General features: G+C 42.8%; 1 protein-coding gene across 1 annotated transcript; it reads left to right on the top strand.

Annotated features, from left to right (window-relative positions):
• Nucleotides 1-1,323: 1,323 nt before the first annotated feature.
• On the top strand, nucleotides 1,324-11,404 carry LZTS1 (leucine zipper tumor suppressor 1). The gene is made up of 3 exons (XM_049771007.1): nucleotides 1,324-1,688; nucleotides 3,758-4,564; nucleotides 10,757-11,404. The coding sequence occupies exons 1-3, from the start codon at nucleotides 1,344-1,346 to the stop codon at nucleotides 11,402-11,404; spliced, it is 1,800 nt and encodes a 599-aa protein (XP_049626964.1). The 5' UTR covers nucleotides 1,324-1,343.
• Nucleotides 11,405-14,917: the final 3,513 nt, after the last annotated feature.

Raw genomic sequence — 14,917 nt, 5'->3', positions numbered from 1 at the left:
AATATATGTAGTGCCAGGGATACAACCCAGGTGAATCACATGTTCTATTGCTCATCTAGCCCCTGCTCCTACTTCTTTCATTAATCCTGCCAACTTGACCTTAAAATTATATTTAATGGGGCCAGAGAGATAGCATGGAGGTAAGGCATTTGCCTTGCATGCAGAAGGTTGGTGGTTCAAATCCCAGTATCCCATATGGTCCCCCGAGCCTGCCAGGAGCAATTTCTGAGCATAGAGCCAGGAGTAACCCCTGAGCACTGCCAGGTGTGACCCAAAAACAAACAAAAATATTATATTTAAAATGTGATCCTCTGTGGTGAGGGACATGGTTCAAAAGACTGGATCTCATGTTTTACTACTGGGGGAAACTTAGATTCAATCCTTGCCTCTTCTCCCATTATGCCTCCCACCCATACCCTAATACTGCAATATGTATCCCCTAAATTAAAATATAATCCCTAACTACCAATATAGTACCAACAATACCTCACTACTGATGCAATGCAATTATTCACCTCATCCCCCACTTCCTCTCAGGCCCTCAGCAGTTTCCTAGGAAAAACTAGCAGCTAGGGGAACCCTCCACAGCCTTGATCTGGCTATGCCATTAGAAACCTAAAGCTAGTTCTGCAGGTCAAAGTAAAAGTCAAGATGCTAATGGCCCACCAAGTTCTGTGCTGCCATGTGCCTTTTTGTTATATGACTTCCATTTTCATTTGCCTTCCTTGCTAACTGGTACCCAGGTGGAATAGAGTCTTTGCTTGACAAACCCTCACTGTTACTGTCATTAGTAATTCTGAACTAGTTCAACTATTTCCTCTTCCCTCAGATTTCCATGTAAATTTCTCCCTCATTTTCTTGGTGTTCTCAAAACTTTCTCTTGTATTCACAGTATAAAACATGTAATTCCGCATTCTATCCAAATTACATTACTTTACTCCCTACTGACTCAGTTATGTATCTTGAGATAGGACTGATTTGTTTATGATAAGTGTAGAGACTGAACAGTCTCTACAGCACTTATTATTGTTTCCCAATGCTTAGAGTATTCTAAATATTGTATTAGCAACACAGGATGAATAAAATGGATAGCCCAGAAAACTGCTCTACTTATGGCATTTATTTACTGCCCAGAACGACTTCTTCATATAACTACTGAGAACCACTGACCATCCTGCCTAGTCTGACTTCTACCTTTGTCTCCCTCCAGGTCAATGGCTTTTCCAGTTTCTGGGAGGCATTTGCTATGATCATATTCTTCTTGCTGAACCAGGACTGCACCCTACAGCTACAGTTACACCAAGTGCCTGTTTCCTGCCACCTGTCCTTGGTCCCAAGTCACCATGGGCAGTGTCAGCAGCCTTATCTCTGGCCACAGTTTCAATAGCAAGCATTGTCGTGCTTCTCAGTATAAGTTGCGTAAGTCTTCTCACCTCAAAAAGCTCAATAGGTATTCTGACGGGCTGCTGAAATTTGGCTTCTCCCAGGACCCAGGTCACGGCAAGTCTAGCTCCAAAATGGGCAAGAGTGAAGATTTCTTCTACATCAAGGTCAGCCAGAAAACCCGGGGTACCCACCATCCAGATTATACTGCGTTGTCCAGTGGGGACATAGGGGGTCAAACTGGACTGGACTTTAGCCCTTCTACCCCACCCAAACTCATGCCCTACTCCAATGAACTAGAAATGGTAAGTGTGTATGGGGGGGGCATGTGGGGGATGTGAGGGGGTGTTCTAGTAATAATAAGTGGTTTGAAAGAAAGAAGGATGCAAAATGGGGGTTGGAGGAGAGCTAGTATGAAGACTTAAATATTTAATTCTTCAAGACTGCAGAACAGTACTATGAAGGCAGACTTTCTTGACCACATTATATAGATCAAAAATTGTACAATGAAATTGAAACTCTGTCAGTTCCTAATTTACAAGCTTAGAGCATGGGGCCAGAGTGGCCAGAGTGATAGTACAATGGGTAGGGAGCCTTGCTTGCTACCAACCTAGGTTTGATTACCAATACTCCAAATGGCCCTGAGTCCACCAGGAGAATTGCCCTATTGCTTTCCCATCTCTCTGGCTTCAGGAATGACCCTTGAACACAGAACTAGGAAGAAGCCCTGAGCACCGTTAGTAATGCTCTAAAATAAAAAAGAAGTGTAAAGTCAGCCCTTACATAAAGAGAAAAGGAAAAATAAAAGCCCCTAGTCAGTGGTCCTCAAACTATGGCCCGCAGGCCACATAATGTATTTGTATCTGTTTTGTTTCTTCATTGCAAAATACGATATATGCAGTGTGCATAAGAATTCGTTCATAAGTTTTGTTTTTACTATAGTTAGACACTCCAATGGTCTGAGGGACAGTGAACTGGCCCCCTGTTTAAAAAGTTTGAGGACCCCTGCTAGGTGCTCTGCTGGCATATAGCTGTAGGTGGTCAATAGAAGCATCCTCTCATCTCTCTCACTCCCGCTGTGTTGGTAATTAAACTCTGTAATACAGAAACACTACTTCTAAGTAGAGCCCAACAGTAGCACTTTTAAGAACACAGGAAGAGGAGAGAGTGCTGTGACTGGGAAAGCAGATACAGAAAGTCTGGAAAGGACACCTCTTGGATGTAGATTCAGTGATGACATACATGTCTTGGTGACAAGGAAGAACTGGATGTTTATTGTGATTAATTCAGCAATAAATTAATTCAGGCAATAAATTTCTTTCTTTTTATTGGGGGGAAAGAGGAGTTGAATCCACACTCAGAGCTTACTTTTGGCTCTGCATTCAGAGATTATTTCTGACTGGCTCTGGGCACCATATGGGATGCTGGGGATCCAACCCAGGTCAGCCATATGCAAGGAAAATTGTCTTACATAGTATACTATCTTTCTAGCTGAAAGACAAAAAAAGTGTGTGTGTGTGTGTGTGTGTGTGTGTGTGTGTGTGTGTGTGTGTGTGTGTGTAGTCAGAAGCCCAGTCCTCGTACCAACTCAACTGCTCTTGGACCACCATGAATGTAGTCTTCCTGTTTAGTCTGAGTCCACCATGAGAGAATGAATTCATTCTAGATTTATCCATCCACTAGAAAAGTCCTATCTGCTTGCATAGAGTTTTTAAAAGTAAAGGATTTGTAAGATGTAGTGTATTTTACTAATAGAAATGACCATTTTAAATGATCTTCCAACTCTTCAAGGGATTGTAATTAGTATTCTTGCTCCAGTCATCTGGAAGGCTAGCACAAATATGTCACACTTGTCCAGCTTTCTGTCCATATTCGATACTACTACCAAAAAAAAAAAAAATACAGAACCTGCACCTCAGCTTGTAAAACTGAAAAGGCTATTCAGGAATTAAAAATGGCTGGAAAGACCTGGTGACAGTTGGTGGTTTATGTCTTTATGTCTATCGGTGTGCGATAATTCATCATTATTGAGATAATCACTATATTAGCCATACAAATAGGCTAAATTGTCTATGGACACATCTGGGAAAAGGACTGTGACTGTGACTGGCACAATTTGAGAAGGTAGGAATATTATCAAGAGATCCTGAATCAGTATGGTTCTTACACTTTTTTCTTTTTTAGTTTTAGTAGAGAACTTTGATTTACTAAGTTATTGATATTTGAGCCATAGGTGTACAATATTCCAACACCAATTTTATCACCAATGTAAGCTTTCCTCAACCTGTGTTCCCATGCTCCCTCCAACCCCTTGATGGGCACATCCCAAAGATTAGTAGTTGCAGTTTAAGTCTCACATTCTTTTCTTTTCTAGGGCTCAGAAAAGAAGGGTGTTGTGAGACCCACAGCATTCAAGCCCATGCTACCACGATCAGGAACCATCCTCCACTCATCTCCTGATAGTACTAATCACCAGATACATGTTGCCCCTCCAGAGAAGCCCAAGGAGCAAGAGCTAAAGCCTGGCCTGTGCTCTGGGGCACTTTCTGATTCAGGCCGAAACTCCATGTCCAGCTTGCCCACACATAGCACCAGCAGCAGCTACCAGCTTGACCCACTGGTCACCCCCGTGGGACCCACCAGTCGATTTGGGGGTTCAGCTCACAACATTACTCAAGGCATCATCCTCCAGGACAATAACATGATGAGTTTAAAGGCTCTGTCTTTCTCTGATGGGGGCAGCAAGCTTGCCCATCCAGGCAAGGTGGATAAGGGTTCCTCATGCATTCGTTCCCCCATCTCTACTGATGAATGTACCATCCAGGAATTGGAACAGAAACTGCTAGAAAGGGAGAATGAGCTGCAGAAACTTCATCGCAGCTTTGATGAGAAGGAGCTGACCTCCAGCCATGTCTATGAAGAACGACAGCGACACTGCAAGGATGAACTAGAAGGCATGGAGCACAAGTGTGGAGGCAGGTTGAAGCAGGCCTCTCAGAAGAGCCAGCGTACCCAGCAGGTGCTACACCTTCAGGTGCTTCAACTTCAGCAGGAGAAGCGGCAGCTACGACAGGAGCTTGAAAACCTTATGAAGGAGCAGGATCTGCTGGAAACCAAACTCAGATCCTATGAGAAGGAGAAAACCAACTTTGTGCCAACACTGGAAGAAACCCAGTGGGAGGTAAGACCAATTGATCAGAATTGGGATGGCTAGGTACCTGTGTGTCTTCCTTTCAGGTTCTGCCTGATGATATTTAGACCCAAATACCCATCGAACTGAATTAATGTTTCAGAAGACTGTGTGTGTGTGTGTGTGTGTGTGTGTGTGTGTGTGTGTGTGTGTGTGTGTGTGTGTGTGATCGTAACTGACTGGCAGTACTCAAGGACTATACCTAACTCAGGAGTGAACCATGGTGGTCACCAGGTGACCATAGGTGGTGTTGGGAGATCAAACCACATTTGGCCACATGCAAGGTGAGTTCCTGTGGTATTTCTTTGGCCAAAAAGTTTCAGAATTATTTTTTAGAATTTTATTGCATTTTAAAATTATACAACATTTTTGTTTTAATGTTTTTAATAATCATTTCTCATGGACATAACACCAACACATTTATCACCAGTTTCAGATTCTTTAAAACATTTTTAGTGAAAAAGATATTAATGTAATAATATCCAAAGCAATAGAGATGAGGGCCAGAAGGACCAGGAGAACCAACCAGTCCACAGTATAAAGCTTCTCACTGGATAGAGAAGTTAGGGTAGAGAAGAGACCACTATGACAATGGCAGCTGGAGATGATCACTTTGGGTAAGAACTGGGTGTTGAAAGAAGATTAAATGATAGGCATGATATCCCTCAGTAACAGTATTGCAAACCATAGTGTCTAGAAGGAAGAGGGCAAGAAGAGAAGAAGGAGGAGAAGGAAGGAGGAGGAGAAAGGAAGGAAGGAAAAAGAAAGAGAAGAAGAAGAAGAAGAAGAAGAAGAAGAAGAAGAAGAAGAAGAAGAAGAAGAAGAAGAAGAAGAAGAAGAAGAAGAAGAAGAAAGAAGAAAAAGAAGAAGAAAAAGAAGGAGAGAAGAGAAGAAGAAAAAGAAAGAAGGAGGAAGAAGAAGAAAGAAAAGATGACGAAGAAGAAGACGAAGAAGAAGAAGAAGGAGGAGGAGGAGGAGAAGAAGAAGAAGAAGAAGAAGAAGAAGAAGAAGAAGAAGAAGAAGAAGAAGAAGAAGAAGAAGAAGAAGAAGAAGAAGAAGAAGAAGAAGAAGAAGAAGAAATAAAGGGAGGCATGAAAAGGAGAACAAAAAGAGGGAGAAAGGAAAAAATCCTCTGAGCTATGTCTTCAGCCCTTGATCACATCAACTCTTAGAAGATGGTTTGTCTAGGGCTCTTGGAAGAAGAAGAAGAAATGTCTGTCCCATAGGCAGGCACCAGGGGAGAGGGCTGGGAGGGAAACCAGGGGCACTGGTGGTGGAAAAATGCATGCTGGTGAACGGTCATGTACGTTGCATAACTGAAAACTCAACTATGAATAGCTTTGTATCTGTGGGGAATAAAACAACTGTATTATGAACAGTTTTGTAGCCGCAATTTTATAACCAGTCTTTAAATAAAGTAACTAAGTAAAAGATAAGAAAATGAAAACAAACAATAAAACATTTTTAGTGAAGTAAAATAACTTAAATAAACATACATATAGAAATGTGAGGGAGGAGGAAAAGATAAAGATGTTTAAGGGAGAACACAGGCTTCTTCAGAGGGAAGAAAGCCAAGTTCCAGATTCTTGAAGCTAAGAAAAGCCATTCATAAATCTTGTTGCAGGAACAAGATATAATCTGAGATTCCTTTTCTTTCCCCATATCAGTGTGTTGTGATACCAGAATTGAGTTTACCAAGTAGGATATTGACTATGAAGCTCAAATCCAAAGAACTAATATATCCTGGACTATCAGCTCTTTGAGATGGAACTCATTATATGTACTCACTCATTGGAGGCTCAAAAGAAACATAAGCCATGAACAAAAAAAAATTTTTTGCTTTTGAGGGAAGGCAAACCCATATTATTAAGACTTCATGTCTTGCAAGTTTTAGGGACAGAATTGACCACTCTGTGTAGAAGTCTAAGTGGAGCTTTTATTTCAGTAGGCTGGAATGGAAATATAGAGTACTAAAAAAGAACTCTCACAGTCAGAAATACTAAAAATGAGGCATCTGAGGCTGACCTTGCTGCAGCATCCATGTAACTGTTATATCCTGTCCAGTGAAAAGCAGCTTTTCTGACTGGGAGGGTCTGAGAGATGATATTTTCTCCAGGTGCCATTTACTCCATCAAACAAAAGGGCCTAGGGCCCACTGTGTCTGATCAGATCAATACTGTCCTCATCCAGGAAATTGGGGTATTGAGTGTTAGAAGGAAAGGAGGTATAGAACTCTTTCTAAGAAAGATATAGATGGGGAAATGAGTAGTTTGAAAAAGGGAAAGTGCTTTTTGTCATCCTATTTCCCTTTTCTCCTTCATTCAAAGTGGCAGAGACTCTACCTCAGCCATTGTTTCTCAGCCAGACTCAGGAACCTCTGAACTCCAGAACTAGAAGCAGGCATTCAGCATCAACCTTATATGTCTATCTGAAACTATGGATGGACATTATTCTGATCTAATTCCCAGGTTGTTTAGCCAGACTTCATAGCAAAACAAGACATAAAACAAACTATGAAATCTTTATGCCAACACATCATTTTAATTCTTTTGGCTATACACTCAAGAATTACTCTTGAGAGGTCGGAGAGGTAGCACAACGGTAGGGTGTTTGCCTTGCAAGCAGCTGATCCAGGATGGATGGTGGTTCGAATCCCGGCATCCCATATGGTCCCCCGTGCTTTCCAGGAGCAACTTCTGAGCACAAAACCAGGAGTAACCCTGAGCGTTGCCAGATGTGACCCAAAAATCAAAAGAATTACTCTTGATGTGGCTTGAAGGACCATAAGAGGCACTGAGGATTAAACCCACACTGCCAGCATGCAAGGCAAGCATTCCTGCTGAACTCTCCACAAACCAACACAAAAATAAAAACCAACCTTATGGAATAAGTTACTATTAGGGGGCCAGAGAGATAGCATGGAGGTAAGGCGTTTGCCTTTCATGCAGGAGGTCATCGGTTCAAATCCTGGCTTTCCATATGGTCCCCCGTGCCTGCCAGGAGCAATTTCTGAGCATGAAGTCAGGAATAACCCCTTTAGCACTGCCGGGTGTGACCCAAAAACCACAAAAAAAAAAAAAAAAAGTTACTATTAGGAATAAGCTATTCCTAAACCTTAGTTTACAGTTAAAGAAATAGAGGCACAGAGAGGTCATGATAGCTAAATGACTCGATAACTAACTTAATAATTTGCTCATGGTCACCATAGAGTATGTACCAAAGCCAGAATTTGATCCAAATAGTTTGGTTTAGAACTTATTTCCCCCCCACCCCAGGATGGGGGACAGGACTAGTAGTGCTTGATGAACTATATGTAGTGCTGGGTTAACACTATATGTATTGAACCAGGGTTTTCTTCATGCAAGGCAGATACCTATCTCTCTGGCCCTGTAAATTAACATTCTTAGACATTGTACCATATAGTATCATGGTACATAATACTGTATCATAAGTGATCAAACAAAGATTCCAAAGCAGTGCCATGTTTAACCATGACTCCATGCTGTTGTCTCCATTCTGTTACTGAAGCAAACACAGGCTTGTCCCTAGAAAAGCGTTCTTGGTCCTGACCAAGTTTTGTGATTCTGCTTAATTTTCTTCAGGATAATGCAGTGCTTCATAGTTGGTTCATGAGAGTGAAGAAACAAAATATACTTACTATGTGAGTAAGGTGAAAAAATATCAATAGCTTGCATGCTGTAGGGCCTAGGCCAGGGCCTTCTTCCTTCATATCATCTTTCCTATGGTCACCAGGAAAGATTCAAGATATAACCATTTGTGTCATCTGCCAGTACTCTTCTAAGCCACTTGTAACCACAAATGACAAAGACCCCAAAGCAGAAATGAGGATCTTTTTTCAACCAAGGCCTATTTGTGTTTATAACATCAGTTGCAAGCCATACAATAATAGGCAGATAGGCCATGGCAGCCATTAAGAAGCATGCTTCTATTCCTGTATGTATCAGGGCCGGACCACAGGATTTTGTGGACCTTATACAGTCCAAAGGCCAGTGCCCTACCCTGGAGACACATAGGTTTGATTCAGTGCTCTGGTTTTCATTATAAAACTTTAAAAAATCATTATTTTTTATTATAATAACTTACCAAGTTGTTCATAATACAATAATTTCAGGCACATTCAAACACCAGTGTGACCTTTCCTTCACCACTGTTCCCAATTTTTTATCCACCACTATCCTCCACCCCCTTGCAGATACAAAATATTTACTTTATATTATTTGTTATAAAACAAAGGGAAATGGAATTATCAAAATATTGATCAACAAGGATAAATTTGAAATAAATGTGATATCTCCTTGTGGTGTTTCTAAAATCATTGTCTAAGGATTCTGGACTACAGTTGCTGCTAATTAAGCCTCTGTCTAACGCTTTAGACTTACAGAACTTGGTAGATTACTACATTACTTTTCTATCAGTTTTTCTGTTATGCTTCTGGGCTGGCATTACTGTGAAAATTTTAGGTTTTCAAGATCTATAAATCTGAAACAAATTTAGTGTCTTAGAGTTTTGATAAGGTTAAGTTGTGAAGCTGGGCCTTTTCTGTTGGAAGGTATAAAGTGCCGTACTGGATTGTTATGGTTCATGCAGAAAAGGGAATTTGCCCCCACCCATTCTGAGACTGTCACAGAACTATCAGCCCAAGACTGCCTGGTTAGCACAGATTGTCAATAGTTTCTGTTGGAGCTTGGTAGAAGAACTGAGTCATTTTTCTCTCAGGAATATGGAAGGTGTGTGGGTAGAGGCTGCTGGGTTTTCCAGTGGTGGGGCATTTTTTTTCCTTCTTTTTTTTTTTATTTTGGGGTCACACACAGTGGCACTCAGGGGTTACTCCTGACCGTGCTCAGAAATCGCTCCTGGCTGGCTCGGGAACCATATGGGATGCTGGGATTCGAACCACTGTCAATCCTGGGTCAGTTGCATGCAAGGCAAACACTCTACCATTGTGCTATCTCTCTGGCCCCTGGTGGGGCATTTCTATACAGCTCACCCTCACTCCAAAAATATTCCTAGTTATTAACCCGAAGTCTGGTTATTTTAAGTTATTTAACCCGAAGTCTGCTCATTTTAAGTGAGTTCAGTCATGAAGCTGGGCTTCTGAAATTGACCAATTTTTTTAAATCTCTCTCTCTCTCTCTCTATATATATATATATATATATATATATATAATATCTTTAAGCACCATGATTGAAAGCATGATTGTAGTTGGATTTCAGTCATAAACAGAGCACCCCCCCTTTACCAGTGCAACATTCCCACCACCAATGCCCCCCTCCCTCCTTCCCAACCCTTTCTGCATTTGAGACAGGCATTCTACTTCTCTCATTAAGAAATTGACCAACTTTTGATTCTGATGAATGAAGGTACAAAAGGGACACAATTGCCCACTATTTGGCTGATCTTTAAACCAGCAAGAGAGGGAGAATGCATAATGTATGTATGGGTAAGGTTATGAACATCAACATGTATTAGAAATTTGGCAGATGCTGAAATCACTATTATTGGCGTTAAATAGTTACAGTGTATTAGTAGGTAGATTAAACCCTGATCAGTGTTTATATATAGTTAGGTTTATTTTAATCAAATATAGATTGAAATTTGAACACTGAATTAGAGAGACTATTAAAAGGAGTCTTACCTCAAAAGGGGGCTTGGCATTTATGAGTCAAGGCACCCATACTTAAGAATCTTGTAATGATTAGATTAATTTCTTTCTGAGGAAAGTAGAAGGTGGGATACTCCCAGAGCCATACACCATAGTGGTAGGAAACTGCTGTGCAGAGACAGGGATCAAACCCAGGACATTATGTGAACCAGGCAAATACTCTAGTCTGTTGAGCCATCTTGATCCCAGACAAGCTTAAATTTTTGTTTCTTTTTTTTGTTTGTTTGTTTGTTTTTTGGGCCACACCCAGCAGTGCTCAGGGGTTACTCCTGGCTGTCTGCTCAGAATAGCTCCTGGCAGGCACGGGGGACTATATGGGACACCGGGATCCAACCACCTTTGGTCCTGGATCGGCTGCTTGCAAGGCAAACGCCGCTGTGCTATCTCTCCGGGCTCACAAGCTTAAATTTTTAAGATGATTTTTGATGACATTTCCCCTACAATGAAAACCTTACCTCTTTACATTCTCTTCTCCCCATCTCTATACCCACCCCACCAGGTATGCCAGAAGACAGGGGAGATCTCTCTCTTGAAGCAGCAGCTGAAGGAATCCCAGATGGAGGTCAATGCCAAGGCCAGTGAGATACTCAGCCTAAAGGCACAGTTAAAGGACATGCGGGGCAAGCTGGAGGGTCAGGAGTTAAAGACACAGGATCTGGAGAGTGCCCTGCACACCAAGGGGCTAGAGCTGGAGGTCTGTGAGAATGAGCTGCAGCGCAAGAAGAATGAGTCGGAACTCCTGAGAGAAAAAGTGAACCTGCTAGAGCAGGAGCTGCTGGAGCTGCGGGCCCAGGTCACTCTGCAGCGGGATGGTATATGTTTGGGGCCCACTTTCTCAGAGGACATCCCTGTTCTGCAACGGGAGCTAGAGAGGCTACGGGCAGAGCTAAAGGAGGAGCGACAAGGCCATGACCAGATGTCCTCAGGTTTCCAGCATGAGCGACTGGTGTGGAAGGAAGAGAAAGAGAAGGTGATCCAGTACCAGAAGCAGCTACAACAGAGCTATCTAGCGATGTACCAGCGAAACCAGCACCTGGAGAAGGCCTTGCGGCAGCTGAGCCATGGAGAAGGGGCAGCAGAGCCCTTTGAGATTGATCTGGAAGGTGCTGACATCCCCTATGAGGACATCATAGCCACGGAGATCTGAGGACAGTCTTGGGACTGAGAGAACCAAGGTGTGCACACTGGCTCGGGTCCAGGCCCTCTAATTTTTCTACATATTCTCTGTTCAATCAATCAGACTTTTGGGGACAGACAAGCCTCAGAGGGAGCTGAGGAATAGCAAAAAATCTTCTCTTTCCAATATTCCAGCATTTAAGGTTCTTTTAAGTCTCAGACTTCAGGTCCCATCTTTCTCAACAGAAGCTGAGGTCTCTTTATTTAAACATTAACTTTTGTTCAAAAGTCCCTCTTTGAGGGATGGTGCCCAGAAGTCATGGTCATCCTAATGGCCATCACACCTTCCCTCCTCTCTTTCTAATACCTGCTTTCTCCCCAGTTGCACAAGTGTGCCTTGTGGATAGAAAGAAGCTGTGCCTGGGGTGCAGGACATACCAGACTGCCCAAGAGTGCCTGGAAGTATCAAAGTCCAGAGAGAGGGTGAACCTTACTAGCTGCTAGAGGGAAGAAATCCCTCAGCCCTGGGAGACTGGTAACCTTTGACTGCAGTGTGGACTTTTCTTTGGGGAGTTGGCATCACAACTGGCAGTTCTTTGACTACTCCTGCTCTGAACTTAGGAGTCACTCCTGGAAGTGCTGGGTGAGGGCATCCTTGGTTGAGGTCTCCTGACCTATGTCTCTGGCTCTATTAAAGTCATAGATAACTGGGGGTGTTGGGAAAAGAAGCTTGAAGACACAGTGGCAAGGCAGAGAGTGTGACTTTCCAGTCGTCCCAGGAAGAGCCTCCTGATTTTCAGGTTTGTCTACAAGAGGACATTCCCTGCCTAATTCAAGATGAGTATCAGATTCTTTGAATTGTTTTCCCCACCTTTCCTGATGAACTAAGTATTTTTTCTGAGTTCAAATTAAGCTATATCCACAAAGCTGTTTTGGAGTTAGTTTCCACTTGTGCAAGAATTTTTCTTCAATGTGCAAAAATGAAGAAATTTGTGCATCCTGAGCCAAATTTAGACAAGAAACCTTGCTGGTCAGGAGGGCTTGTGTTCAAGTGACCCAGAGAGGAAGCAGAAGGCAAAAATAAACTTTGAATAGCCATGCACCACCAACTGGCATCCTTCCACCTTAAGCCACTAAAAACCACAACTGTGAAGAATCCAGAGAATTTCTGGGTCTGAGCAAGTCACGGGTTCTCTTCGAATGATGTGTAGAGTTGGGAAAAGAGGACATGGAGAAGTGGTTTCTCAGTTGATTGGTTCAAGGATATTTTTCCTTTCTTCTCTTTTCTCTTTTTTACTTCTATCTCACAATCCTTATTTCTGTCTTCTCTCCTCCTTCCCTCTTTTTCTCAATCAGTCCTTATTTCCCTCTTCCTCTTTATCTTTCTCCTTCTACTCCCCGCCCCCCCCCCCCCCCGACATATTTGTTTTTCTAGTCTTTTGAGAATCAGGCCAGACCTAGCAGGCAGCCATGCTCTTTCATATTCTATTTTGTCTATTGCACCCACCCACCCCACCCCCCAATCCCTCCTGGACACATTCCTTCCCTGAGTCTATACTGAGGGCAGGTTCACCTCTGCAATGGTCTTCTGCCTTCTAGTCTCAGCTAGAAAAATTGTACTGGAATTCAAGGCATTTTTCTTCATCATAATTTTAATTAAACTTGGAATAAAAACACCTAAAGCCACTTCATTTCCTGGAGTCAGTGGAAAATATACAACTCCCAAGTCACAGATACTGTGACTCTTATTCCCTCCTTTGACACAGTCTGAGCTGGGTTGAGTCCTCCCAAATGAAACTGTTCCATTGATTAAAAAATAAATACAGCTGCCCCTCCCTGAGCTACAGACATACACCTACAGCCCCTGCTAACATCCTCCTTCCAAGGAACAGACAAACATACAGGCTCTGTGGTATTAACTTTCCTGAGAAGAGGCACCCAGTGCAAAACTGTGACTGCTGTCTCACCTTAGGCCACTACACAGATGTCCTCCCTGGGATGCTATCAGCCCAAGGCCTCGGGGTATTCCTTTATGAGACCAGAGAACAGCAGAGTATTCCCTTTAACATAGTCACTGTCTTTCTTCCCTTTTCTGAGGAAAAGTATCTTTCCTGCCCAGCCCAAACCCAACCTCAGGAGGCATGTGCTAAGTATGAATGGGGAAAGTCAACTCACTGACAATTTCTGCAGGATGCCCACTCTCAGCAATCATTCTGCTTCCTGCAGGCTGTCTGCAAAGAATGCTGCCAAAAATCGCCAGTGACAGTTCTTCTAGAATCCTTCAACACTCTCTCCTCTTGATTGCTGGGCTGCTTGGATGATCTCCTGCAGGGCGTTTGGACCCAGGGCTCTGGACTCTGAGAAACATACATTGGGCTCCTGTTTAATTCCTCTTTTGACCAGATATAAGCCACGTAGCATATTGGAACAGCAGTTGGGGCTACATTCTCCATGTGATTCTGAGTTCTAACCACACAGCAGGCTGTGCATCAGACTCACCTGCTACCCTCCTCACTGTCTTGGCTGTGCCTAAAGACAGAACAGAAGTGTGAGTTGGCAGTGAAAGAACTGGTATTTAGAAGAGTGGAATGTCTATTTTTCTCTTGGTTGATTCTTGTTGGTTTTGCTCTGCTTTTAGTAGTTTTGTTTTATTTTATTTTTTGATGTCCCTTTTCACTATGTAAACTATTTCTGGTCATTTTGTTTTTATTTATGAATAAAGAATTATTCTCATGTCATCTGTAGCCACTCTTGTCTGTCTTCGCAGCTACCCTTTCCTGGCTGTGGGTATCTATATATTCTAGTATCTGGGTATCTGTGGCTTCTGTATCTTCTCAACAGAAACCAGCAAAGGAGATGGAACAGCCATAGTGCAAACATTTGAGGAAGGCATAGGCTTTAGCATCAAGTCAATTTTATGCTTCCCTCTGCCACTCACAGACTCAGAGCTCTGTGCATAGACCTTGGGTTCACCCTGAGGATGTAAAAATGAGACAAGAGACAAAGGAACTCTTCCAAGCCCACCACAAGACCCCCTTGCTGCCCTCCTTCTGTTGTGCCCTGCAACCAGCCAACTCTTTGGCCTAGTGTGCATGGCCTTCTTGACAGGGTTCCAGAGTATCTATAGTTGCCACCACATCAAGGTCTTCCAGCTAGGAAAATGCAATCAGTACTGCAACCATTTGGTCAGTCTGCTTTCAGCCAATCTATCTTATTTGCCTCAAGTATTTCCTGCTTTCTTGGCTCAAATTACCATTTAGTGGAGACAGAGGAACTTTTAAATGGATAAAAAGAAACACAGAAGTTTGATGACTGACTTTGGAGAGTGGGGCAAATTTGCAGGAACTGTAGTTTCTGAGGATGGTGATACGTAGGAGTGGGCTCTGGGGGCACAGGTGGTATCAAAGTAAGTAGGAAGAAAGAGAAAAACAAGATAGGTCTTCACCCTATGAAGCTGTGCTAAATGGGAAGCAGGAAGGCCAGGGATCAGTGAGCCTTCAGGGTCCAAGAGGGTCGGGTGGTAGAAAAGGGCCCAGCCAGTCAG

The sequence above is a fragment of the Suncus etruscus genome, chromosome 3 (genome assembly GCF_024139225.1).
Source record: "Suncus etruscus isolate mSunEtr1 chromosome 3, mSunEtr1.pri.cur, whole genome shotgun sequence".
Lineage (NCBI taxonomy): Eukaryota > Metazoa > Chordata > Mammalia > Eulipotyphla > Soricidae > Suncus > Suncus etruscus.
Note: the sequence above shows the minus strand (reverse complement) of the source record. Positions and strands in the feature narration are given on the sequence as shown.